The 26,594-nt window shown below is 44.9% G+C and overlaps 1 protein-coding gene across 3 annotated transcripts in view; it reads left to right on the top strand.

Annotated features, from left to right (window-relative positions):
- psd3l (pleckstrin and Sec7 domain containing 3, like) overlaps nt 1-26,594 on the top strand; it is a 441,070-nt gene that overhangs the window by 303,100 nt on the left and 111,376 nt on the right. For all 3 annotated transcript variants that reach the window (XM_043674302.2, XM_043674303.2, XM_087979987.1), the window contains one exon: nt 1,226-1,315. In XM_043674302.2, the coding sequence (XP_043530237.1) occupies nt 1,226-1,315 (90 nt within the window). The remainder of the gene's footprint in view (nt 1-1,225; nt 1,316-26,594) is intronic.

Here is a 26,594-nt window from a genome sequence, read left to right as displayed (position 1 = left end):
AGCTGCCTTTTGAATGGACTGAATCCACCCATTCAAAAACAGGTCCCCCTCTCACTAGTACATATAATACAATATCATAAGTCAACGCAGAGAGCTGCACCTCATGCTTCTGTGTTGCCAAAGGAGGTTGGGCCATTTGAAGTTTTGCTGAAGTTTCCAAATGTTTGCATAATTGTGGCATCACTGAAATCCTGGCCACACCAATGCAGCAGTGTGGTACTTGCATCAATGTGCATTTTTAACAAGTGTTATTTTTAATATAGCAGTGTCTATTCCTGATGAAGGGCTTTTGCCCAAAACATCGATTTTCCTGCTCCTCAGATGCTGCCTGACCTGCTGTGTTTTTTCAGCACCACTCTGATCTAAACTCTATTGAATCAGTTCATTGGAAAGTTCACACCTTACATTTCTGACCAATGTAAATGCTTCAGGATCAATGAAAGCAAATGCCAGATCACAACAATAATAATAAAAACAGAAAGTGCTGGAGAACTCAGCAGGTCTGTGGAGGGAGAGATAGTGCTGCATCTCAGTACTTTGTTTTTATTTTAGTGTCTCGTCACCATTACCCAGCATAACAGCAGGGTGGGTGTCCAGATAGCCTTGAATCTCAAAACTGTAAGTTATTTCTTGAGATCGTCATTGTTCGATTGTTAATAAAATTAAACATCAATTTCACTAACTTGAATTATGGGGGTCTTCTTTTATTTTGAAGAGAGCTTGCACTTTGGTCAGTTTTTTCACGTGCACAGGTATCAAAATTGAATTTTTTTGTAGATGACTGAAAGCAAAAGGATATTTCCATTTTGTTTCAAAACTGTGGCCTTCTGGTGAGACATATCTGCTGTTGCACTCCACTCCCACCGTTGGTCCTAGCACACTCAGACAGTCTTCATGGTGCCTGTGAGTTATTTTTGTTTGAGTGCAATGCATTTGGCTTTGTGATAATGTTACAGCAATTTGCTACTTTTCATAAGTTGAAGAATATTGATTTTGTGATGAGTTAGAATACTGATTCTATGATCAAGGACACAGGGTCTGAACGAGTTCCAAGTTATCACTCCTTTTCTTTCACTGGAGAGCTATCCATGAATGTAACCTTTCAGATTGGTTTCTGAGGCAATTTCTTTGCTGTTTTTAATTGTGCAGCTAGTGTCTTCTTGTCAGACCTTTAATGTTGGTTGCGTACACATTAACATCTGATGAAATATTTTCTGCATTGCAGAACATTGGGAAGAAGATGACCTGTCAAGACTTCATTAACAATCTGGATGGTTTAAATGGAGGGAAGGACTTTCCGAAAGACCTGCTGAAGGTACGAGATACAGATCTGTTCACATTGCTTGGTTCAAATGGGCAGAAGCAACCCATCCCTTCCTAATCATACACTAAAATGACTGGGAATCTGTGATATATCTGGTGTTCTCTTTATGCTTTTTAAGTTGTTTTCTAATCAACGTCTTCAGAGATGTTATGACACACCTCTGAAAAATTTGGATTTGAACCCAGACCTCCTGACTCAGAGGTAGGGACACTCTCACTGCAGCTCAAAAAGCCCCCACTTCATAATTTTTAAAAAAAAACTCCTCTTTATGTTTTTACTGATGATGTGCAGGTGTTGAACTCAGGTTGGAGCGCTGATCCTTTGATAGGTTCACGTGATGAAGGAGCAGCGCTATACAAGCTTTTGATTTCAAATAAACCTGTTGGAGTATCACCTGGTGTCGTGTGACTTCTGACTTTGTTTTTACTCGGGTGGTGACATTGCTTGTACCTGTGATTTTAGTTGTTGTGTCTAGATCTGACAACTACCTGGATGGGCATTTGTCAGTGTGATGTGCTACAGTATTCTTGAGTCTGTCTATAAACATATTGATGAAACTTCTTCTGAATAATTGTATCCTTTCACTTATTGAGGAATTTCCCTTTCCATCATCACTTTTCCTGCATGCTCCTTATTTCAGGAATATAAACTGATCAAGCAATTCCCTCCAGCCCTTTCCTGTCTCGGTACTCATTCATGACTTGCGATATTGTTTTTGAGTCGATGAGGGTTGGTTCTCTGCTTTGTCCTGACCAACTCCCCAACTTGAGCCCTCAGTGAAAACAAACTTATTCAAAACTCTGCTGCCTGTATCCTAATTTGCTCCAAGTTGCGTACACTCATCGTCCCTGTCCTCACGGTTGGCTACGTCTCAACTTAAAACACAATGTTTTCAAGTTCTTTCCTATCTCTAAAACCTCTTCCATTCTCACAACTTTGACAGCAGCATCAAGGCTGGCCTCACTCACACCCCTGTGTATAATAACTGCTTCACCTCCAGAGTCCTCCTCAGCTTCTGCACTGCTCAATCTTCCTCTTAGATATTCTTCAACATCTTTCATCTCTCCTAATGCAGCTGTTACAGCTGTGTCAGATTTTGTTTTCTAATGTTCCCATGTTCGTGCCTTGGGATGTTTTTACTATCCAAGGGTGTTTTTACTCAAATTAGTTTTGTCCTACTTTCTGCTTTTCATTTGGATAAAAGAACACAGCAAAGGATCCATTCCATGCAGATAGTGAAGACATTTATCATGCTGCTTAACCTAATGGATTGCGAGAGAAGAGCAAGAGACAGGTTCAAGTAAGATTGTGAAGAGGAAGAAACTCTCTATCCCCATGAAATAGTAGGCGTGTGACATACAGTAGGCAGAAGTAGGTACTGCAGATGCTGGAGATTAGAGTCAAGATTAGAGTGGTGCTGGAAAAGCACAGCAGGTCAGGCAGCATCTGAGGAACAGGAAAATCGACGTTTTGGGCAAAAGCCCTTCATCAGGAATTTGAAATACAGTCCCGAGTAAAGGAATTAATGGATATGTCAGTGAACAAGGTGAATAATTGGTCAGTAAGGGAGCTGAACCTGCAGATGTCTGAGATGACTGCACACTATCGGACATGATGTATATTCTTCTTTATTTGAGGATGTTACAGCTGTAGAAGCACAGAGACATTGAATAAACATATTTATAGGAAAGAACCAATCCATGTGAGACTAAGGAGGAGGACACGTTGATTGTGAGACTGCTAGTAAAGCTGGACAAATTGGTCAGATTGAACTTAGCATCAAAGGCAGACAATGGAGAGAATGTGCAAGCAAGCTGGGCTTGACAGCTTCTGAATACTTCTGCACCCCAGAGCTTTGGGGATCATCCACATTTGACTCTCGTTGTCATCCCAAGTTCATTTAAGTCTGAAAGTCCATTAAATATCAAAATTTGATCTGGGGATTCTGGTAACTATTAACTTTTTGTTTGCACTGACAGAGATGCTATAAACAGCATAATGCCCCAGGCCCAATGACTACTTGGCAGCTTTGAGTTTCAATATAGCAACAAGACCTTAGCACAGAAACAATATACATCTTGTGAAACTCTGTGCTCAGCAAGGTGAGTAATACCAGTTGCTGGGGGAATCAAAATCTTATTCCACTCTGAGTGCATTGAGTGTGGCATAAACACTTGCAACATCTGCTCTTGGGACCTTTATCCCTCCATTTTGCCTCATCCCCATTATTAAGTATACAGAATGTGGCATGTGCATTCCCCTCACAAGCCAGCATGATCTTAATAGATAAGATAAGGAACACTTTGACCGGGGGCTGTTGTTAGTGACTTTGAGATGGGTATGGGTTTGCTGGTCATGGTCTGCGAGTTGTGCGTGGAGATAACTACACACAGCATTGCCTCTCTTAAAATGTTAAAATGTTACAATGTAAGATTTTAATGCACTGCACCATTATGATATTTTATTTGTAAAACTTATTTTCTTGTCTTGATTTCAGTCAAGTTTTCCAGATTTCCCCATTAATTGGAGATTCAGTGAGGCCCCTTGCATCTGATGTCCTGGCCTAAAATGGTTACGTGTCCCTGTTGCGTTTTGCCCCCAATAAAGATAGTGGCCATGCGTAGTCCCTGATGCATATTGCCCCCTTTAAAGATGGTAGCCTAGCATAGTCCCTGCCATATATTTCCACCAATAAAGATGGTGACCATACAGCACTGCTGCATATTGCCCCTATAAAGATGATGCCATAAGTACTTTGTTGCGATGGGATGGTGTAATGGAGATACTCCAATCCAATGCCACCTTGTGACTGATGACAAAACTGTCTAAGTCAGGATAGTTGGTCAGCCTGATGCCAATGATGATTATGGTTTCTATAAAACTAAGCTGTTATTGGCCGTCTATTTCTGAAACTTATGCCTACTAACTTAGATGTTGAAATGAAATCATTGCGTGTTTTGAAGAACATTTTAATACTAGTAGTTTAGATTGCATGACAGAAATTCTAAAAGACCTTACTGTGACTGCACAGTCCATCCTAGTAGCTATTCTGTTACTATAGATGTGTGGGAAGCTGTCCCATTTGTGGAATGTGACTATTTATCTGCAGGTTTGATCCAAAGGCCTTGACTATTCCAAGCAGCTTGTTCCACATAGCGTATCATGATTGGAACCCTCTTACTGCGTTATGGCTGAGTGCTGCTGCCTTAAGTTCACCATCTATTACCAGTACTGATCCTAAACATCAGGTCATAGACAGAGAACACAGGGGGCCAACACCTTCAACATATTGTCTAGCTATCACCATTGTTAACAGCTAACCTGAGAATGCAACTTTAAAAAAAAGGGTTTTGTGATTTACACATGAAAGAAGTGAAGCTATCACTGTATTCTAACGGATGAAAGGCTTAACAGACAATCAATTTTTCAATGTATAATTTCAGTTACATCACACTGCAAATTTTTGCTATAAATTCTGTGTTACGATCGAGCCCTCCACTATCACCTGATGAAGGAGTGTCACTCCGAAAGCTAGTGTGCTTCCAATTAAACCTGTTGGACTGTAACCTGGTGTTGTGTGATTTTTAACTCAGTACTGATCCTGTAAACCTCAAACTGCAGCTGAGGAAGAGCCTTCATTTTAGGCTGGAGGAGAATCCTATCAGGTTCATTCCTGATGAAGGGCTTTTGCCCAGAGCGTCGATTTTCCTGGTCCTTGGAAGCTGCCTGACTTGCTGTGCTTTTCCAGCGCCACTCTAAACTAGATTCTGATCTCCAACATCTGCAGACCTCACTTTCGCAGAGGACCCATCACTGTCTACGATGCATAAAAACACTGGAAGGTTCTTGCCAAATTTATCCAAGACGAGTGTTTGATTTTGTTGTTAACGCAATCCCTGTAGAGACCATTAATGTTTAAAAAGGTTTGCATTCAGACTAACCAATTTAAAGGAACTGCATGACAAGGTTTCAAGTTTTAAGACTTTGACTGTAACTAACAAACCAAACTAAAAGCAACATTGACTAAATGTTACTCAGCAGACAATTAATTTGCTAAGCCAGTGAAAAGCTATTACTTATTAGTTTCTTAGCCAATGCCACATTTGGACATGACATTCTCCACAGGATTCCTGTCTTTATGGGTCGCAGGATAAAGTTATTCCCAGCTTTCAGTGGTCTTGCTTCTTTCTGATTTATTGTGTTATAATTTAACAGGTGAAAACCTTTTCCTTCAATCTTCTGAGAGATCCCAAACCAGTGTTGACCAACAGGTTCACCCCAGTGATCTTTTTGCCCAATTATATATTGGCGTTCTTACATTCCTGCTGGATTCCCTGCTTTTGACTAGACGATAAGCTGCCATCAGTATTCTCCCTGGTAGTTAACGGAGAGCATTCTTCCTGCTGTTTACAGCTAATGTTGTCTACTTCTGTCACATTGGTAAGAACATTTCCGACTGCCATTATTTCCAGCTTTTAAACCCATGTTTCAACAAAGTGCAATCTTGGCCCCTGTGCCATGGTAGATTAGATTCCCCTAAAATTTGGAAACAGGCCCTTCGGCCCAACAAGTCCACACCGACCCTCCGTCGAGTAACCCACCCAGACCATTTCCCTCTGACTAAAGCACCTAACACTTGGGGCAATTTATCACCTGACCTGCACATCTTTGGACTGTGGGAGGAAACCAGAGCACCAGGAGGAAACCCACGCAGGCGTGGGGAGAATGTGCAAATTCCCGCAGACAGTCGCTCGAGGCTGGAATCGAACTGGGGTCCCTGGCGTTGTGAGGCAGCAGTGCTAACCACTGAGCTACTGTGCCACCTCACCACCGAGCCGCCCCCATGGTACAAAACCAGAGGGGGTTTGCTCTCAGACAGAACTTGTAGCAGCTCACAAGCTTTTCATTTATTCCATTTCACCTTCAAGAGGCGGTTTAAAACATAGCCATCTTACAGACACTGTATTTGTAACATTATACACTATTACACAAATGTTTACAGCTCAGAAAGCAGTCCTTCGGTCCAACTAGTCCACGCCAGTGTTTATACCTTGCACAAGCTTCCTCCCATCTGTCCTCCTCTGTATAACCAGCTTGCTTCTCTATTCCCTTCTCGCTCATCTTTAGCTTTCCTTTTGTTGCATACGTACCCATCATCTCAGCCACTCCCTGTGGTAGCGAGTAACACATTCTCATCATTATGGTAAAGACATTTCTGTGAAGTCTAGTCGAGTGAACCTGTCAAACATTGAATCCACCTCCAGCCCTTGTTCTCAGAAGTGAGTCTGCTGGGAACAGCTGTTCGATCAGTTGCACTGCGTAATTCCACAAGTGGTACTACAGAAAAATGGAGGCAATTTTATGGCAGGCAGTTTCAGGCACATTAATGCAGGACTCTGTTTTCATTTCAGTTGAAGATCGGTCTCACCCTGTTCACAAGGAGAGCTGGACTGAACTTTGCTGAGTATTGGTTTACAGGTAAACCAACATCATCTTCAAAGTTCAGAGCTGGTTTTCTTTGACATTGGGATGTCAAGTACCTATTGGACACACACTGCTGTCATATTCCTGTCACTTTCTCTGATCATTAAATACACCATAGAACACAAACGACAGCTTGCCTGCAATCTGCCCTTTTAATTAGTTTGGATAGCTTCCGCTCAGTACATCCATGCGTCATTACCTTTGAAGTTCTTTGCAATACTGTTTGCCTGTAGAGATTTGTGAAGAGTATTCCTGCTCTACTGTCCAAACTCATATGTTGAATCCAAAATAACCCATAAAAATCCACTTGGCAGGGGAATCTAAGATGGCGATGATCTGAGAAGATTACACTGCAGAGCTTCGCATCGCAGCAGGAGCAGGATGGTTCTTTAACCCACCCAACCCAGGTCATCAGGATTTCTTGGGGTGTTGGAAAGATTGTGGAGCCCCAAGAAACATTTAAAAATGAACTTACCTGTGTTTTTAGCTGTCCAGAAATGCCTAAAAAGGGAGGAGGAGCATCTGAGGCCGGGCCTGCAGCTTAGCCTGCAGCAGCCTCGAAGCCGATTACTCTCCAGGACCTGGTGAACCAGCTCTCGAAATCTCGCGAGATGTTGGGGAAACAGATTGAAGAGAAGCTGGCTCCAGTCTCTCTCATGCTGCAGAAGCATGAGCAGCAGCTGGGAGACCTGGAGAAGAGTTTAGATGAGGTGGAGCACAGGGTCACAGTGGTGGAAGCTGATGCCAGTTCATTCAAGGAAGAGATCCAAGCCCTGAAGACGCAGGTTTGTAATTTGCGTGACCAAGTGGATGATCTTGAAAACAGGGGCAGGAGAAAAAACATTCGGATCATCGGTCTGCCTGAGGGTAAGGAAGGTGAGGGGCCTGCGGAATTTGTTGAAGATTGGCTTCTGAAATTCCTTGACTTGGAGACTGGCATGAGAGGATTGAAGATAGAGAGGGCTCACTGGGTCGCAGCATGGAGGTCGGGTCTGGGTCGACACCCTCGTCCTTTCTTGGTGCGGTTCCATCATTACCGGGATAAGGAAAGAGTCATGGAGACTTCCAGACTCCAGGGGAAGGATACAAAGGCCCTCATTTACAAGGGGTCTAAGATCATGTTTTTTCAGGACTTTTCAGCGGTGGTGATCCAGAAACGAAAATTGTATGATGGTGTCAAGAGAAGATTGAAGGAGCTTGGGATTCAGTACTCCCTGAGATATCCGGCAGTGCTTTGGATCACCTTAGATGGATCCATGCATCTCTTTGACACGTCGGAGAAGGCAAGAGACTTTATGGACAAACTAACCTAATTTAAACAATTGTAGTATGTATAAATATTGTTGCTTGGGTATGCATTTATCATTCTGTAAAAGAAATGGAGGAAATCTGGTTGGAGCTTTGTTTTTCCCCTTTTATTCCCCTCTATTGATAATAATTTGGTTCAAACTATGTTTGGCAGTGGTTAAGATATACATTTTAAATTTCTAAGTTAGGACATACCAAAGGATGGGTGGGGTATTTATTCCCCTTTATTTTTTATAAAAGAATGTTTTTTTATTCATATTGATATTCTATGGGGTGTTTATTCTTTTTAGCTTGTGCTTGCGATATGGCTCTAGCTGGGAGAAGTGAAGGTGGTTGAGATGGTTTGATGCCTATTTATGGGCAGTTTGGGATGGGTAGTTGCCCCCTCCGGGCAGGGGGTGAGTTCCCCTACTCAGCGCTGTTGGCGCTTTATATGTTGGTTTGTTTTCTGGTTTTTGTTGTTTTTTATTTTTAATAATTTTATATGTTTGTTAAATGTAGTGGTTTTAGTTTATGTAGTTTTTATATTTGGTGGACCATGCGACACTAAGGCTCAGCAATTTGTGGTTCGTGTTCCTCCTCTCTGGAATTTAAATGTAATTGCAGAAGATTATGGCTCATGATTTGATTAAATGGTATATCTGGAATATCAAGGGAAGTCACTCACCAATTAAGAGGAAGAAGGTACTCTTGAGTCTTAGAAAGGAGAAGGTGGATATTGCCTTGTTACAGGAGACACATTTGGATGACAAGGAGCATCTGAAATTACAGCAGAATGGCTTTGATCGAGTTTATTTTTCATCATTTAATACCAGAAGTAGGGGAGTGGCTATATTGGTTATGAAAAGTCTCTCATTTAAATTGTTGGAATGTATTAAAGACACATATGGGAGGTTTGTAATTCTTAAAGCCTTGATAACTGGGGAAGAATATGGCATTTTAAATGTTTATTGTCCCCCAGCTCATCCTCTTAAATTCTTGGTAGATGCTTTTTCTAAACTGATAAGTCTCAAGTCTCGGCACACCATAATAGGGGGAGATTTTAACTGCCTCAGGGACCCCACAGTAGACAGGTTGCCTAAAGGTCCCTCGATACCCTCTGCACAAACTAAACAGTTATTGGGTTTGTGTGGGGAATAAGGATTGGTGGACGTCTGGAGGTGTCTCCACCCTACAGGTAGGGATTTCACATTTTTCTCCAATCCGCACAGATGTCACACGGATTTCTGACCCCTGCGGTAACCCTGGATCTGGTGGCATCCTGTATGATTGGTAATATTGCCATCTCTGATCATGCTCCAGTGTACCTCATGGTTAAGATTAAGGATGTTACAGTGGATTCAAGGTACTGGCGAATGGACCCCTTTATTCTCATGGACAGCAAGTTTGTGGAGTATTTCTCTAGGGAATTTCAGGCATTCCTAGACATCAACATAGGCTCGGTTGATAGCTCATCTGTTCTCTGGGAAACTGCCAAAGCTTATGCCAGAGGGTTAGTTATTTCATATTCCACAAGCAGGAAGTGGCAGAAGGGTGAGCAGCAATGTCTCCTTGAAGCACAGTTGAATGCAGCCAAGAAGGTATATTTTGACAAACCCTCATTGGTCAAACTACAGAGGATTACGGCACTGCGGTCTGCACTAAATTCCGTGCTCACACAGACGGCAAAGAAGGAGCTGGCTTTTGCAAAGCAAAGGTTATACGAGCATGGTGACAAGCCAGGCAAATACTTAGCATACCTTGCCAGAAAGAGAAGTGCCCCACAAACCATTACAGCGATTAGGGAAGGGTCTGGGAACCTAACGTGATTCTAAAAAGATTAATGTGGCGTTCCAGAGATTCTGCTCTAAGTTATATCAGTCTGAGAATTGTGAGGAGGGGCAGGCCAAAATGGGATCCTTTTTTAGAGATCTGAAGCTCCCGGGTGTGACTCCGAACAACAGTCCTTTCTCAATGCCCCATTATCAGAGCAAGAAGTGCAGGAAGCTGTGAGGCAGCTTCAGAGTGGAAAGGCGCCCGGTCCTGGTGGACTTCCCAGTGAATTCTATAAGGAATTTATAAGTTTACTGTCAGGCGCGATGCTGAATATGTTTAATGATTCATACAGTCATGTTTGTTTCCCACCATCTCTGAGAGGGGCCAATATTTCACTTATCCTTAAAAAAGGGAAGGATCCGGAAGACTGTGCTTCATACAGGCCATCTCGCTCTTAAATGTGGACTTTAAGATCCTCTCTTAGGCTCTCGCGTTAAGACTGGAGACCGTGTTACCCACTATTATTAAAGAGGATCAGATGGGCTTCATAAAGGGCCGCAGATCCTCCAATAATGTTAGGAGGCTGCTTAACATAATTCAAGCATGCCAGCAGCAGTCAATACAGGGATTGGTGATTTCTTTAGATGCAGAGAAGGCATTTGACCGAGTTGAGTGGTTGTACCTTTTCTATACTCTAGACCGGTTTGGTCTGGGCGAAGTTTTCATAAGATGGGTCAAGGTTCTCTACAGTGTACCTCTCGCTGTGGTCATTACCAATGGGGTACAATCAAGCAATTTTAATATTTCTAGGGGCAGCCGGCAGGGCTGTCCCCTTTCACCATTACTTTTTATGTTGGTGATTGAACCGTTGGCAGGGGCCATTCGTGGGGATCTCAATATATCAGCTCCAGAAGTGGGGTCAAAATTACATAAAATCTCGTTGTATGCAGACGCCGTTCTAATTTTCTTGACAAATCCAGCAGTTTCAGTGCCTCGCCTGATACAATGCATTCACGCGTTTGACGCTTTTTCAGGGTATAAGATTAATTTTGCTAAATCAGAGGCTATGCCTATGGGTGGTCTTACGAAAGAGTTGGCTCTTGAGAGTGACTATAGATTCCCATTTAGATCGTCACGGGGGGTTTTGTGTATTTGGGCATATTCATTACTCCAGTTCTGGATTGGCTGTTCAAAGCCAATTTAACTCAATTATTTGAAAAAATTAAACAAGATCTCCAAAGATGGGGGGCACTTCCAGTCTCATGGTTGGGTCAGATAGCGCTTATTAAGACGAAAATTCTCCCTCGTTTGTTTTACCCTATATGGATGCTCCCCCTGATTTTCAATAAACAAACACTCAGGAGACTGAACGGTTGGTTCAGCTCCTTTATCTGGCGCCGTAAACGGCTCCTCATTAAATTAGCCAAACTGCAGTTGCCTCACAGATTGGGGGGAGTAGACCTTCCGGACATTAAAAATTACCAATTAAGCTCGCTTTTGACTTATGTAAGTGATTGGGTTTGTGGGGACCCTCTTTCAAGATGGCTAGATATCGAAGCCTCCAGGCAAGGTGCCCCCTTACCAGTTTGCTGTTTTTGGACAAGGTGAGGACAGTTAGGGAATATTGCCATAACGTAAGAGTCATCAATACTGTTAAAGCATGGAGGGCTATTCGGCAGAGGGAAGGTAATATTGGCAAAACATCTTTGTTTACACCCTTTAGTGGGTATGCCAAGTTTTCAACCAGGTATGATAGATTCAGGATTTAAATGTTGGGCAGCCAGGGGTATATCTTGTATGGGTGATTTATTTGAGGGAGATGTAATGATGTCCTTCAATCAGATAGTACGGAAGTAGGAGTTACCTAATAGAGACCTGTTTCGTTTTTTTCAAGTTAGGGATTTTATTCAAAAAAGGACCACACTTTTGACTGATCCCTACAAATCTGACATAGAAAGATGGGTACTAAGGGCTAAGAGTACACTCTCTGTCAGTACTCTATATCACTAATTGGAGGGGGTGCCACCTCAGATGAGTCTGACCGACTCTGCAAGATGTGGGAAAGAGAGCTGGGTGTTGAAATTTGTTCAGAGGCATGGGAGGATATTTGGGAGAATGCAAGGAAGATATCAATTTGCAATAGGACCCATGCTTTACAGTTGAAGATTCTCCGCAGAGTCCACTTAGCCCCAGACCATTTGTCAAAATTTAAACCAGGGGTATCTTCAGCATGTTCCAAGTGCAAGGTCTGTACGGGTAGTCTTACCCATTGTCTTTGGTCTTGTGACAGGCTTCAAACATATTGGAGTACTGTGGGGGGTGCAATGGAGAGGATTTTAGGTGTAGGGGTGGAGAAGGACCCTATTTCGCTCCTTTTGGGTCTACCCATTGTATTTCCTGCAGACTCGCATAAGGCAAAACTTTTCAATATTCTTACGTTCTGTGCAAGGAGGAATATCTTGCTAGGTTGGATATCAGAAACCCCCCCCCAAGCCTGTCGGGTTGGCGGAAGATTGTTATGGAGCATATTCCTCTGATTTTCTCACAAATATGATACACCACAAAACTGAGAATTTTTACAAGACATGGCGACTCTTTTTGAAATACCTGGACACAGATTTATCTGCCACACTAACAAGGGTTTTTATATAGCCGTAACGATTGTGTTTCATGAGTCCAATGTCCAGAGAGGAGGAACTGTGAATGTATGAGTGTTTTGTTTGGCTGCGCTGAGTTATTACTATTTATTTGTTTGTTGTTAGGTATTTATTAAGTTAGTTAAATAGCTAGTTTAGGTTTTTAAAAATTTTATACTTCTCAATATATGTTTATACATTCGTAAGAGGGTGGGTTGGGGAATTTTTTTTATTATTTGGGTTTAGTTTTGTACTATTTTTGCACTGTTTTGAATTGCATTGTTTTGTATTTTTTGTAATATTTAAAAATCTATTTTTTCTTAATAAAAATATATTATTAAAAAAAATCCACTTGGCAGAAGCTTAACATTTGGATCGTTCATCCTCTATTCAAGTCTTTGCGTCCTGTAAAGTCTCTTGATTCATAGTATCCCGACAGTGTGGAAATAGGCCCTTCGGCCCAACAAGTCCACACTGACCCTCTGAAGAGCAACCCACCCACATCCATTCCCCTACTCTATTACTCTACATTTACTCCGACTGATGCACTAATGGGCGTTTAGCATGGCTAATTCACCTAACCTGTGCATCTTTGGATTGTGGGAGGAAACCGGAGCACCTGGAGGAAACCCACACAGACATGCGGAGAATGTGCAAATTCCACACACATTCAGCTGCCCGAGGCTGGGATCAAACCCAGGTCCCTCACTGAGCCACTGTGCCGCCCCATGTTTTGAACTCTGTTGAAGCATGTAAGTGGGGTAGGCACAAGGTTCTCTGCCCTGTAGAGCTGAACATCAACATCATGATAGGTTCCATGGTGTAATCTCCGAAAAAGCGGGTGCTTTGAATGGTCACACAGTCGGATTTGGCAGCCAGCCACAACTACGGAAGTTATGAATATCCGAGATGGAGGAAGACTTTGGCCACTCCCCATTTGCAGGAATGACAGCAACGTCGGGCTTTTTAGATAGCACCCTTTTAATGTCACAGAACATCGCAAGCGTACTGACAAAAATGACCAGAAAGCCACGTAAAGATTTGTTGGGACAACTGACCAAAACTCAGGTAAGGTATTAGGTTTTAAGGAGCATCTTTACAAGAGGAGAGAAAGGTTTCCAGGAAGTTTAGGAATGAGGGCTCGAGACGTAGGAGTGAGAGAAATCGGGTCTGCACGAGTGCCCCATCCCTTGTATGTTTTACAATTGTAATGATAGGAAATAGAAAGGCCACATCTCATCTCACTGTGGTGGGCTCCAGTGTGATCTTTTCTTCATTATGCCAATTCTGTTTACAATGTGCACCTTGAAAAATGATCTGTTTGTGGTAGCTGATCTTCACCATCCCAACTGGACAGTGGAGGATCTTCAAAGAGAAAAGGGTGTGATTTTTTGAGTGTTTTTTTTAATTGTTGGAGAATTGGCTTGGCTGATCTGGGGAGCACCAAAGGGTGAAGCACAGCATTTAGATTCAGGCCAGTGCACAGAGCTAGACCTGGAAAGCCTGCAGTTGGCAGGATCTCTGGCTTTCCTCATGTGACCCCAAACACCAGGACATGACCCCTACACCGGGAGGAGATCCCCAGATGGGGACAGGACCCCCATTGGGACACGACCCCCAAACTTGGACGGGAACCCCGGATGGGGACGATATCCCCCCCACCAGGACAAGACCCCCAGATGGGGATGGGACCCCTACACTGGGGCAAGGCTCCCCCGTCGGACGTGACCCTCACACCAGGTCATTGGATTACTGGGTCAGAAGCCTTCGCCCAAGAAGACCACCCCCAGCTGCTAGAAGTCACCTGTTCCCCGGGCTGGGAGAAGCCTCCTGTTCCCCATCGGGCCCTCCTCCAAACGCTACCACCTATCCACCATCCGTCCCTAACACCACCACCTTCTCTCCTTCAGGTGCCCAGGCCTGGCTGTGGAGCTGAAGCCTCAGCGTGGCCCGTGAGTGCAGGCCTGCAGAGTCAGCATCGGGCCTGGTCCTCGCTCACTGGGAGACCCCGGGCTGGGATGGAGCCGTGTCCCGTTAGTCTTGGCATTGCTGTCGCCGGAGGCTTCGTTCACTTTGACCTCTGGACGTACTTTGTTTCGCAAGTAACGTGGTAGTGCATGTTCTGTTAGAGAAGTCTGAACTAACCAGATAGATTCAATCACTACTTGATTCCCCTTTTTAATAAGAAATCACCAGGAAATGAGGACAGGCCGGTCTTTGCGTGCACGGGTGCTGATGTCACTGCATGTGGATGGTGGTGACGGTCAGTAATACATGGACAGATGAAGCCTATTAGAGGCAGCTGACTATCCCTCTGCCTATCTACACGTCCGTTATGGTGTCTAGAATAACCGCTCCCTATGGACAGCTGGGTCTGAAAGGGAAACAGAAGTTACTGGAGAAACTCAGCAAGTCTGCCAGCATCTGTGGAGAGAGAAAGCAGGGTTCATGTTTGGGTCCAGTGACCCTTCTTCAGAACTGAAATCGAAACGGAGACTGCCAGATCTGCTGAGTTTCTCCAGCAACTTCTGTTCTTGTTTCAGATCTCCAGCATCAGCAGTTCTTTGTTTTACTTGAGATCCGAAGGTGATTGGTCTGCATTGTGTGAAGTCTAGGTTAGAGTGGTACTGGAAAAGCACAGCAGGTCAGGCAGCACCTGAGGAGTTCCTGATGAAGGGCTTTTGCCCGAAACGTCGATTTTCCTGCTCCTTGGATGCTGCCTGACCTGCTGTGCTTTTCCAGCACCCCCTCTAATCTAGACTCTGATCTCCAGCATCTGCAGTCCTCACTTATGTCTCCATTGTGTGGAGTCAGTTGCTTCTTTAGAGATGGGGTCATGGAAATAGCTCCATAAGTTAGGACCAAATCTTCTTTAAAGCTTCTAATGTGTACTCACTGGAAACTAAATGTATTTTATTTTAACCTTTGTGATTCAATTTGCTTGCTGTCATTGGTGGGAGATTTAATTACTATCTGTGTCTGTTTTCTCACCCTTTGAACAGGTACAATTTATAAGGTTTAAGGGAAAAGGCAATAAAAACTCATCAAATGCAATCGCTCACTTGACATTAGAGAAAATTGCAAACTAACGAGAATGAAGTGGCTTTTTAATCTTTTGTCAAGGACATTGAGTTGGCTGTCAGATGACAGGAGGCTTAGCCATTGGGTAAAAATATTTTTAGTTTAAGAGCTTAAAGGTCAAATTAAACTACAGTGTTGATGGCATACTTTCTCTTCTTTAATTTGCTGTCATTTTGTCACTCTGATTAAAGGTTTATCTGGCTACATTGGAACATCACCCCCAGAGCACATGATAATTCAATAGCTATTTGAGCTACCTACCATTCAATAAAACTATTTAAAACATTGTACGGGGTGGGTGATGTCAAGGCAGAATTTACTCTGTCTTGCTGTTCCCTATAGGCATATTGAATTACAAACCACCTTGATCTATATTAATTTATGTATTTTATCAGGGTTAGAGATTGCAAGTCAGTAGTGTGGCTGAATGTATGTTTCCTCAAGAATATTATAAAAGGAAGAAATGTGTGATTTATTGTAGACCTTCCACATCCTCCGCATCTTTCAAAGTGCTTTAAAGCCAAGTACATTTTATCTCTGTTCACTGTTAAAACGCAGCAACCAATTTCTGCTCAGCAAGCTCCCACAGTCACTAGTGTGGGAATGACTAGCTGATCTGTTCTTTTAGTGGTGTTAGTTATAGAATCGCTACAGGGTGGAATCAGGTCATTCAGCCCATCAGGTCCACTCCAACCCTCCAAAAAGCATTCCACCCAGACCCGCTGTAACCCTCCGTTTCCCATGGCTAATTCCCCCCCCCCCCAGCCTGCACATGCCTGGACACTGTTTGTAATTTAGCGTGGCCAATCTACCTAACCTGCGCATCTTTGGACTGGGGGAGGAAACCGGAGCACCCACAGGAAAGTTATGAGGAGAATGTTAAAACTCCCGAGGTTGGAGTCGAATCCATGTCCCTGGCACTGTGAGGCAGCAGTACTAACCACTGTGCCACCCGTTATGATGGATCTAACTGAAATAGAAGAAGTAGTTACTCTATCTGCACTGTTAAAGTCTGTTATTCTCATGGGGAGAGGGCTAAAAGATTGGTGCCCAACAAGCAAGTACATTATCCAGGCATCCCAATCCAACTCTCTCACTGATCAAGAGACATTGTGGGACAATTACAGGCCCGAACAACAGAGAAAGCTCCCCACTCCTCTATAAGTCATAGTGTTGGCTATTTCTATATCCACAAAGAGCAACTAGGCTTCAGTCTAACATCTGAAAAGCAGTGCTTCTGACAGTGCAGCTGTTTCCTCAACGCTGGGCCGAAGTTTCAGCCTTGCTTACTGAGCTCGGCTCAGTGGGACCCAGTTGGAGAACTTTGATTCAGAGGCCAACTGAGCCAACAGTCAGTCTGTAGCTAAAATATCCGTGAGCAGAGTGTAAGGTGTGTTAGAAGGACCTGCTGCAGCTCTTTTGGAGATTGGCTATTTCCAAACCTTTACCCAACCTTCAGCTCACCTTAATAATACCATTATCCTGGAGAGTTTCTCCTGGCTGATTCCTTTAAGTATTTGGTGATTGAATTGAAGTATGCCCAAAGTTTAAGGTGGGACTGGGTCACAGCTGGTCATAACTGGGTTTCCACTCTTTCCGTCTAGCTACTGCTTTCGGTCTGTAGAATGAGGAACTTTGCCTGTGATGACCCAAAGGGTTGTGGAAGGCACTCGCAAAGCAACGGGGTGTTCCCCAGGCTTTTGTGTGAGAGTCGATATTGTGGCAATAGGGAGAAAGGAGAAATAACGACACAATAGGCTGATGAGGGAGGACCATTGCAACAGGAGCAGGCCATTCAGCCCCTCGAACCTATACAATGAAATCGTGGCTAACTTACCTCCATTTAATTGCCTTTGGAGACGAAATGGACTGTAAATCAGGAAGGAAATTGAAACTTGGACTGTCCAAAGAGTAGGTTGTTGCAGACCTGGGTCATAGATCACCGTAAAGAGTAGACTGAGTACAAAGTGACGTCAGTTGAGTTCAGCTGTACCTGTGAGCATCAATGATAGAATCGAGCATTGTCCATTATTCAACAGCAAAGCATGTGAGAAGCATACCTCTGTCCATCTAAGCAGGGCACAGGTTACTTTCTCTCAACGGTGGGAAGGGCAACTTGTGAAGTTTCTGTTTATTGCTCTCGCTGTTGTGTATGAAGCTGAAGTAAATAGCAGCAAATTCCAGAGTCAGAATTGTATTTGATTATTTCGTGTCTGGAATGCTGCTTTCTTTTTGTGTGGATTAGTTGCAATGACATTTCCTGTTCACAAAACAAAATGTTACCTCTTCTTGCCTGAAATCTCCTGTGATGTTTAGCCATTTTTGTTGCATGCTGTAGCCACAGTTGATTCCTGGTGTGACAGATTCATGGTTCTAACTCTGCGAAGAGCTCTGTCAGAGGAATTTAAGAAACTGGAGCAAGAATACTTTAGCTTATGAGCTGACCTCCAACCTCTGCTTCACTTTCCATTTGAATCCCCATGTCCTTTAGAATAGAATTATTGGTCAGTCCTAGCCTTGACTATGCTTAGTAACCACACTCAAGGAGAAAAGATGTCTCCTTATCTCTATCCTAAATGTTAAGAGACAATGTCAAATTCTGAGGAGATATGGATTACCTTCCTGTTTCCATTTCCTAGGAATTTTAAAAATGAAGACGTGCTGAACCCTCGTGAAATTTTTCTCATTTCTGTGCATAGCAGTGGAAATTTTCAATGTTACCTTTCTCTTATCATGTAATTACACAATCTGGACAAGGGGTGGCACTATTTTACATGTGATTTCACCCTTTTCCCCCAAAACCAAATAAAATGCTTAAATGCTTTTGCAAAGCTTCTCATTTGAATGTTTTCATCTGTTACTTTTTCTCAATAACTGAATTTTCTAAAGTCTAAAATGATGGCTTTAACAATTTATGCCTATAACATAAAGTCATCTGTTTTGCAAGTAACAAAGGGTGGTGTGTGTATGGAATGAGCTGCCAGAGGAAGTGGTGGAGGCTGGTCGAATTACAGCATTTAAAAAGCATCGGGATGGGTATATGAATAGAAAGGGTTTAGAGGGATATGGGCCAAATGCTGGCAAATGGGACTAGATTAGATTAGGATAACTGGTCAGCATGGACGAATTGGACCGAAAGGTCTGTTTCGGTGCTGTACAGCTCTGAGAGTCTATAACATGATGACCTGTGTTGAAACTTTATTGCTGGAACAGCACAGCAGGTCAGGCAGCATCCAGGGAACAGGAGATTCGACGTTTCGGGCACAGGCCCTTCTTCATTCCTGAAGAAGGGCCTGTGCCCGAAACGTCGAATCTCCTGTTCCCTGGATGCTGCCTGACCTGCTGTGCTGTTCCAGCAATAAAGTTTCAACTTTGATCTCCAGCATCTGCAGACCTCACTTTCACCAACATGATGACCTGTCCTTGTTAATGTTTTCCCTGGAAGATCATTGACTATCTTTGGCTTTGACTTGCCAGTTTTGCCCCAAGATGTGATTCTTGCAAACTGATGTTGATCTAGAACATAGAACATTACAGCGCAGTACAGGCCCTTCGACCTTCGATGTTGCACCAACCTGTGGAACCAATCTGAAGCCCATCTATCCTACACTTCTATTTTCATCCATATGTTTATCCAATGGTCATTTAAATACTCTTTAAGTTGGCAAGGCTACTACTGTTGCAGGCAGGGTGATCCACGCCCCTACTACTCTCTGAGTAAAGAACTTAACTCTGACGTCTGTCCTATATCTATGTCCCCTCGTGCTTGCCATCACCATCTGAGGAAAAAGGCTGCCCACCCAATGTAACCCTCTGATTATCTTATATGTCTCAATTAAGTCATCTCTCAACCTTTTTCTCTCTCATGAAGTTCTGTACCTTTAAGTTCTCATAGATACGAACGTTAAAGTCAGGGTGAGGTTCTTGCAGACAATATCTGCTCAGGAATGTTCGAGATTTGGGTTAGAACACTGAAATATTGTACCATAACCAGTGCTTTCCTAGCTGGAATAACTTCTGAAACAAAATAAGTCACTGAATATAAAATAAATATTCTGTGGTTCAGAACTTTAGGACCTTTCTCAGCAGAAAATATGAAATATGAACACAAAACATGATTAAGTTGAAATAGTGCAAAGTTCTAAATGCTTATATTCATAAATAAAATAATCTGTAGAAAAAATAAAGTATAGAGCAATCCCATAATAGTAACTAACACCTGATGAAGTTTTATTGACCACGCTCCATCTAGTGGTAGAAGCTAAACATTGTCGGTAGGACTACCTGCACTGAGCAACATCTGCCACCAGGTGGAGCCTGGGCCATCAGTGTGGAGACAAAGTGCAGCCAGAACGTTTACCTAGTTACATTGTAACGCCAATACTTATCCATTCAGTCTGGTTCTGGTGAAATACTTTTCTTTAGTTTCTATTATTTTGTGACATTGTGCTTTTTAATAATTTTAAAAAACATTGAGTGAGCTGGTATGATACTCCTGATTGCTCAACACTGATAACATTTACTTTTTGTCCCTATATCCAGGCAATAAGTACCTGTTTAAAGTTGACTCAGCTCACCTTGTTTTGCTTTAATGTAGTTGATTAAATTGTGGCAATATATTTGTTTAATGTTGCTGGTCATATTTACTGTTCTGTGGCTTGTCTGCTTTCAAGACTTGTCCCTGTTTCCCCCATTTTTACACTCAGTTCCTCCTGGTCTTTCTCCAATCCTGTTCCTGCCGCCTTCGGTATCCCTGGACATTACCACTCACCCACCTAATATGGTTACTGTTAATACCCTTTCCCTTTGTCTGTTTCAGTTTCAGTTTCTGTTCTGGCTGCACTTTGTCTCCACACTGATGGCTCAGGCTCCACCTGGTGGCAGATGTTGCTCAGTGCAGGTAGTCCTACCGACAATGTTTAGCTTCTACCACTAGATGGAGCGTGGTCAATAAAACTTCATCAGGTGTTAGTTACTATTATGGCATTGCTTCTATACTTAATTTTTTCTACAGATTATTTTATTTAAGCATTTAGAACTTTGCACTATTTCAACTTAATCATGTTTTGTGTTAATATTTCATATTTTCTGCTGAGAAAGGTCCTAAAGTTCTGAACCACAGAATATTTATTTTATATTCAGTGACTTATTTTGTTTCAGAAGTTATTCCAGCTAGGAAAACATTGGTTATGGTACAATATTTCAGTGTTCTAACCCAAATCTCGAACATTCCTGAGCAGATATTGTCTGCAGGAACCTCACTCTGACTTTAACGTTCGTATCTATGAGAACTTAAAGCAGAAACAATCCCGAATATACTGGAGTAACTTAGCTGGTCTGGCAGTATCTGTGGAGGGAGAAAAACAGAGTTTATGTTTCGAGTGCAGCTATTTCACTTAAAGTTGCAGTTATCAGGAAGATAGCTGCAACTCTGTGTGAGGGTTTGCTGAATTATCTAAGAGACAAAATGTGTTGTTTTTTTCATGTTTAAGTTTCGTTTTTTAACAAAGAATTCAATTTTGAAATCATCGCCCCCAATGTTTCGATGGTTACATCAATAATAAATGCTAACTCCGGGAGCACAGAAAGATGGATGGAGATGGGGGCAGGCAGAGGTCTGGAGTTTTTGTTGCTATTCTGATCCCCCACCTCTCATTGTATATAAAAGCCCACACAGAGAGAAGGGGTCAGGTTTCTATCTGATTTCTCCTTGTATCGCCACTGAATAAGCTTTTGGAAGAGATCTGACAAACCTGGGATAAATGTCAGAATACCCCCCTTTCCTCCTGTCCGCACCTTGCCCATTGTATAGAAAGGAGAGGGTCAGATCCCAGTCTACTGAAGGTTCACTCTAATACCACCAGAAAGATGGCCGAATTTATAATCGTCAGGATCTTGGGAGTGCCATTCTTGTTTTGTCCACCAGGGGCGTGCTCTCTCTCAGCATTTGGGAGAGGCTAGAAATAGCAGAGAGGGAGAGAACAGTGACAGAAGAGTAATAGAGACTGTGTATTCTCCAACTTACCAATATACTGCCATAAGTGATGGATTAGATTAGATTCCCCACAGTGTGGAAACAGACCCTTCGGCCCAACAAGTCCACACTGACCCTCCAAAGAGCAATCCACCCAGACCCATTCCCCTACTTTTTAACCCCTGACAAATCCACCTTACACTATGGGCAATTTAGCATAGTCAATCCACCCTAACCTGTACATCTTTGGACTGTGAGAGGAAACCGGAGCACCTGGTGTAAACCCATGCAGACACTGGGAGAATGTGCAAACTCCACACTCAGGCTGTTGCCAGAGGTGGGAATTGAACCTGGGTCCTGTTGCTGTGAGGCAGAAGTGCTAACCACTGAGCCACCGTGCCACCTCATGGGCTTGAGCATGTTTATGTTTAGGTATGTAAATACAAGAAATCCAAATTAATCTGGAGCACGCAATATGGAGAGGCAGGATCAGGTTTTGTGAAGTAAGGCTGGAGGGTTAGAGGTTTATTTTAAGACCATAAGACACAGGAGTGATAGTAAGGCCATTCAGCCCAATGAGTCCACTCCACCATTTAATCATGGCTGATGGACATTTCAGAGCTGAAAATGTGTTGCTGGAAAAGTGCAGCAGGTCAGGCAGCATCCAAGGAGCAGGAGAATCGACGTTTCGGGTATGAGCCCTTCTTCAGGAATGAGCCCTTCTTCAGGAAACGTCGATTCTCCTGCTCCTTAGATGCTGCCTGACCTGCTGCGCTTTTCCAGCAACACATTTTCAGCTCTGATCTCCAGCATCTGCAGACCTCACTTTCTCCCTGATGGACATTTCAGCTCCACTTACACTCACTCTCCCCGTAGCCCTTAATTCCTTGGGAGATCAAGTTTTTCTCAATCTCTGCCTTGAAGACATTTAACATCCCAGCCTCCGTGGCAATGAATTCCACAGGCCTACCACTCTCTGGCTGAAGAAATGTCTCCTATTTTGTCATTCATTCGGGGAAATGTGGCGTTGCTGGCTCGGCCTGCATTTATTACCCATCCCTAATGAGCCTGCAGATGGCAGTGGTGAGCTACCTTATTGAACTGCTGCAGTCCTTGTGGTCTAGGAATACCCACTGTGCTGAAAGGAGGGAAGTTTTAGGATTTTGACCGAGTAACAGTGATATAGTTCCAGGTCAGGACGGTTTGTAATTTGGGGGAGAGCACGCAGTGCGTGGTGTTCCCTTGTATCGGTAGCCCTATCCTTCTAGGTGACGGGAGGTTGTGTGTTTTTGGAAGGAACTCTCAAAGGAGGCTGGGTAAGCTGCTGAAATACACTGTGGGATGTTCCATCTGCGATAGGGTTAGGGCTGCTCTGCTGAAGGGAGTGAATGTAGAAGCTGGTGGATGGCATGGTAAACAAATGGACTACTTTGTCCAGGATGGTGTTGAGCTTCTTGACTATGGTGAGAGCTGCATCCACTCAGCCAACTGGTGAATATTCCTATTTGTAGGTAGTGACCAGGAAGTGGAGACAGGAGCTGCAGAATTCCTAGCCTTTGGCCTGTTCTTGTAGTCACAGTATGTCTAAGGCTGGTCCAGCTCAGCTTCTGGTTAGTGGTAACGTCACTTGGGTGTCTAAGGGCCATGGTTAACTTCTCTCTTGCTGTGATGGTCTCTGCCTTGCTGTGAATGTTCCTTGCCATTTACCAGCCCAAGCCTGGATATTGTCCGAGTTCTGCGGACACCAACGTCTTCAGTATTTGAGGAGTCCCGAATGGTGCTCAACCTTGTGCAATCCTCAACATTCCCAATACTGACCTTAAGGTGGAGGGAAGGTTATTGGTGAAGCAGCTGAAAATGGTTGGGCCTAAGATATTACCCTGTGGAGCCCCAGCAGAGATGTTCTGGAGCTGAGATGACTGACCTCCAATAACCAAAACCATCTTCCCATGACTCCAACCAGCGGAGAGGTAAACTAGGTTCAAGAGATACAATGAATTCTCATTTTTGACAGGGTTGTTTGTGTTTTCCAAATACCAGTGCTCACGTTTGTAATGGGAAGTGTTTATGTAACCTTGTGACAGTGAGTTTCCACTTAGCCAGCTGTGGCAGTGCTTTGTGGGAAGGATTACTATTTATAAGACAAGTTAGTGCAGGAACAATCTACTCTGCTTAGGAATTAATAATGGGAATTGCTCAAAAATATTTAATATTTTTGACATTTAATTAAAAGATATTATGTGCATTGATCTAAAATATGTTTTATCTGTTTTGGAAATTGAGTTTTTAGAAATTGTTTGATCTCACGGTTGTTTTACAGATATCGCCTCATGCTCACTGCCTCGCTCACTCAACTCTGTCTCCCAATCTATCAAACTCCTTCCCTCTCTTAATAAAAGCAAATTACTGCGGATGCTGGAATCGGAAACCAAAAGAGAAAATGCTGGAAAATCTCAGCAGGTCTGGCAGCATCTGTAAGGAGAGAAAAGAGCTGATGTTTCTAGTCCAACTGACAAAGGGTCAGTTAGACTCGAAACGTCAGCTCTTTTCTCTCCTTACAGATGCTGCCAGACCTGCTGAGATTTTCCAGCATTTTCTCTTTTAGTTTCTTCCCTCGCTGTCCATCCACTCTTGTTCTACCCTACGTGGTCTCTCGCTCTCACTCTCCCTGTGTGCTCTCTCACTCTCCGTGTGCTCTCTCACTGTCCCCGTGTGCTATCTCACTCTCCCGTGTGCTCTCTCACTCTCCCGTGTGCGCTCTCGCTCTCCCCCATGTGCTCTCTCACACTCCCCTGTGTGCTCTCTCGTTCTCCCTCCGTGTGCTCTCTCACTCTCCCAGTGTGCTCTCTCACACTCCCCCGTGTGCTCTCTCGTTCTCCCTCCGTGTGCTCTCTCACTCTCCCAGTGTGCTCTCTCGCTCTCCCCCGTGTGCTCTCTCGTTCTCCCTCCGTGTGCTCTCTCACTCTCCCAGTGTGCTCTCTCACTCTCCCCCGTGTGCTCTCTCACTCTCCCCCGTGTGCTCTCTCGTTCTCCCTCCGTGTGCTCTCTCACTCTCCCAGTGTGCTCTCTCACTCTCCCCCGTGTGCTCTCTCACTCTCCCCCGTGTGCTCTCTCGTTCTCCCTCCGTGTGCTCTCTCACTCTCCCCGTGTGCTCTCTCACTCTCCCCGTGTGCTCTCTCACTCTCCCCCGTGTGCTCTCTCGCTCTCCCCCGTGTGCTCTCTCACTTTCCCCGTATGCTCTCTCACTCTCACTCTCCCTGTGTACTCTCTCGCTCTCCCCGTGTGCTCTCTCGCTCTCCGCCGTGTGCTCTCTCGCTCTCCCCGTGTGCTCTCTCGCTCTCCCCGTGTGCTCTCTCGCTCTCCGCCGTGTGCTCTCTCGCTCTCCCCGTGTGCTCTCTCACTCTCTCCGTGTGCTCTCTCGCTCTCCCCGTGTGCTCTCTCGCTCTCCGCCGTGGGCTCTCTCGCTCTCCCCCGTGTGCTCCCTCGCTCTCCCCCGTGTGCTCCCTCGCTCTCCCCCGTGTGCTCTCTCGCTCTCCCCCGTGTGCTCTCTCGCTCTCCCCCGTGTGCTCCCTCGCTCTCCCCCGTGTGCTCTCTCACTCTCCCCCGTGTGCTCTCTCACTCTCCCCCATATGCTCTCTCACTCTCACTCTCCCTGTGTACTCTCTCGCTCTCCCCATGTGCTCTCTCACTCTCCCCGTATGCTCTCTCACTCTCCCTGTGTGCTCTCTCACTCTCCCCCGTGTGCTCTCTCGCGCTCTCCCGTGTGCTCTCTCGTTCTCCCCGTGTGCTCTCTCGCTCTCCCCGTGTGCTCTCTCACTCTCCCCCGTGTGCTCTCTCACTCCCTGTGTGCTCTCTCACTCTCCCCGTGTGCTCTCTCGCTCTCCCCCGTGTGCTCTCTCGCTCTCCCCCGTGTGCTCTCTCGCTTTCCCCCGTGTGCTCTCTCGCTCTCCCCCGTGTGCTCTCTCGCTCTCCCCCGTGTGCTCTCTCGCTCTCCCCCGTGTGCTCTCTCGCTCTCCCCAGTGTGCTCTCTCGCTCTCCCCCGTGTGCTCTCTCGCTCTCCCCTGTGTGCTCTCTCACTCTCCCCGTGTGCTCTCTCGCTCTCCCCCGTGTGCTCTCTCGCTCTCCCCCGTGTGCTCTCTCACTCTCCCCGTGTGCTCTCTCGCTCTCCCTGTGTGCTCTCTCGCTCTCCCTGTGTGCTCTCTCACTCTCCCCGTGTGCTCTCTCACTCTCCCCGTGTGCTCTCTCGCTCTCCCCTGTGTGCTCTCTCGCTCTCCCCTGTGTGCGCTCTCGCTCTCCCCCGTGTGCTCTCTCACTTTCCCCGTATGCTCTCTCACTCTCACTCTCCCTGTGTACTCTCTCGCTCTCCCCGTGTACTCTCTCGCTCTCCCCGTATGCTCTCTCACTCTCACTCTCCCTGTGTACTCTCTCGCTCTCCCCGTGTACTCTCTCGCTCTCCACGTATGCTCTTTCACTCTCCCCGTGTGCTCTCTCACTCTCCCCGTGTGCTCTCTCACTCTCCCCGTGTGCTCTCTCGCTCTCCCCGCGTGCTCTCTTGCTCTCCCCATGTGCTCTCTCGCTCTCCCCCGTGTGCTCTCTCGCTCTCCCCCGTGTACTCTCTCACTCTCCCCCGTGTGCTCTCTCACTCTCCCCCGTGTGCTCTCTCACTCTCCCTCGTATGCTCTCTAACTCTCACTCTCCCTGTGTACTCTCTCGCTCTCCCCATGTGCTCTCTCACTCTCCCCGTATGCTCTCTCACTCTCCCCGTATGCTCTCTCACTCTCCCTGTGTGCTCTCTCGCTCTCTCCCGTGTGCTCTCTCGCTCTCTCCCGTGTGCTCTCTCGCTCTCTCCCGTGTGCTCTCTCGCTCTCTCCCGTGTGCTCTCTCGCTCTCTCCCGTGTGCTCTCTCGCTCTCTCCCGTGTGCTCTCTCGCTCTCTCCCTTGTGCTCTATCGCTCTCTCCCGTGTGCTCTCTCGCTCTCTCCCGTGTGCTCTCTCGCGCTCTCCCGTGTGCTCTCCCCGTGTGCTCTCTCGCT

This window comes from Chiloscyllium plagiosum, unplaced genomic scaffold, assembly GCF_037043375.1.
Source record: "Chiloscyllium plagiosum isolate Xiang-an unplaced genomic scaffold, Cpla_swu_hap1 HiC_scaffold_36, whole genome shotgun sequence".
In the NCBI taxonomy this organism is placed as follows: Eukaryota; Metazoa; Chordata; class Chondrichthyes; order Orectolobiformes; family Hemiscylliidae; genus Chiloscyllium; species Chiloscyllium plagiosum.
The sequence above is the reverse complement of the archived record's forward strand: the minus strand, read 5'-3'. Positions and strand labels throughout refer to the sequence as shown.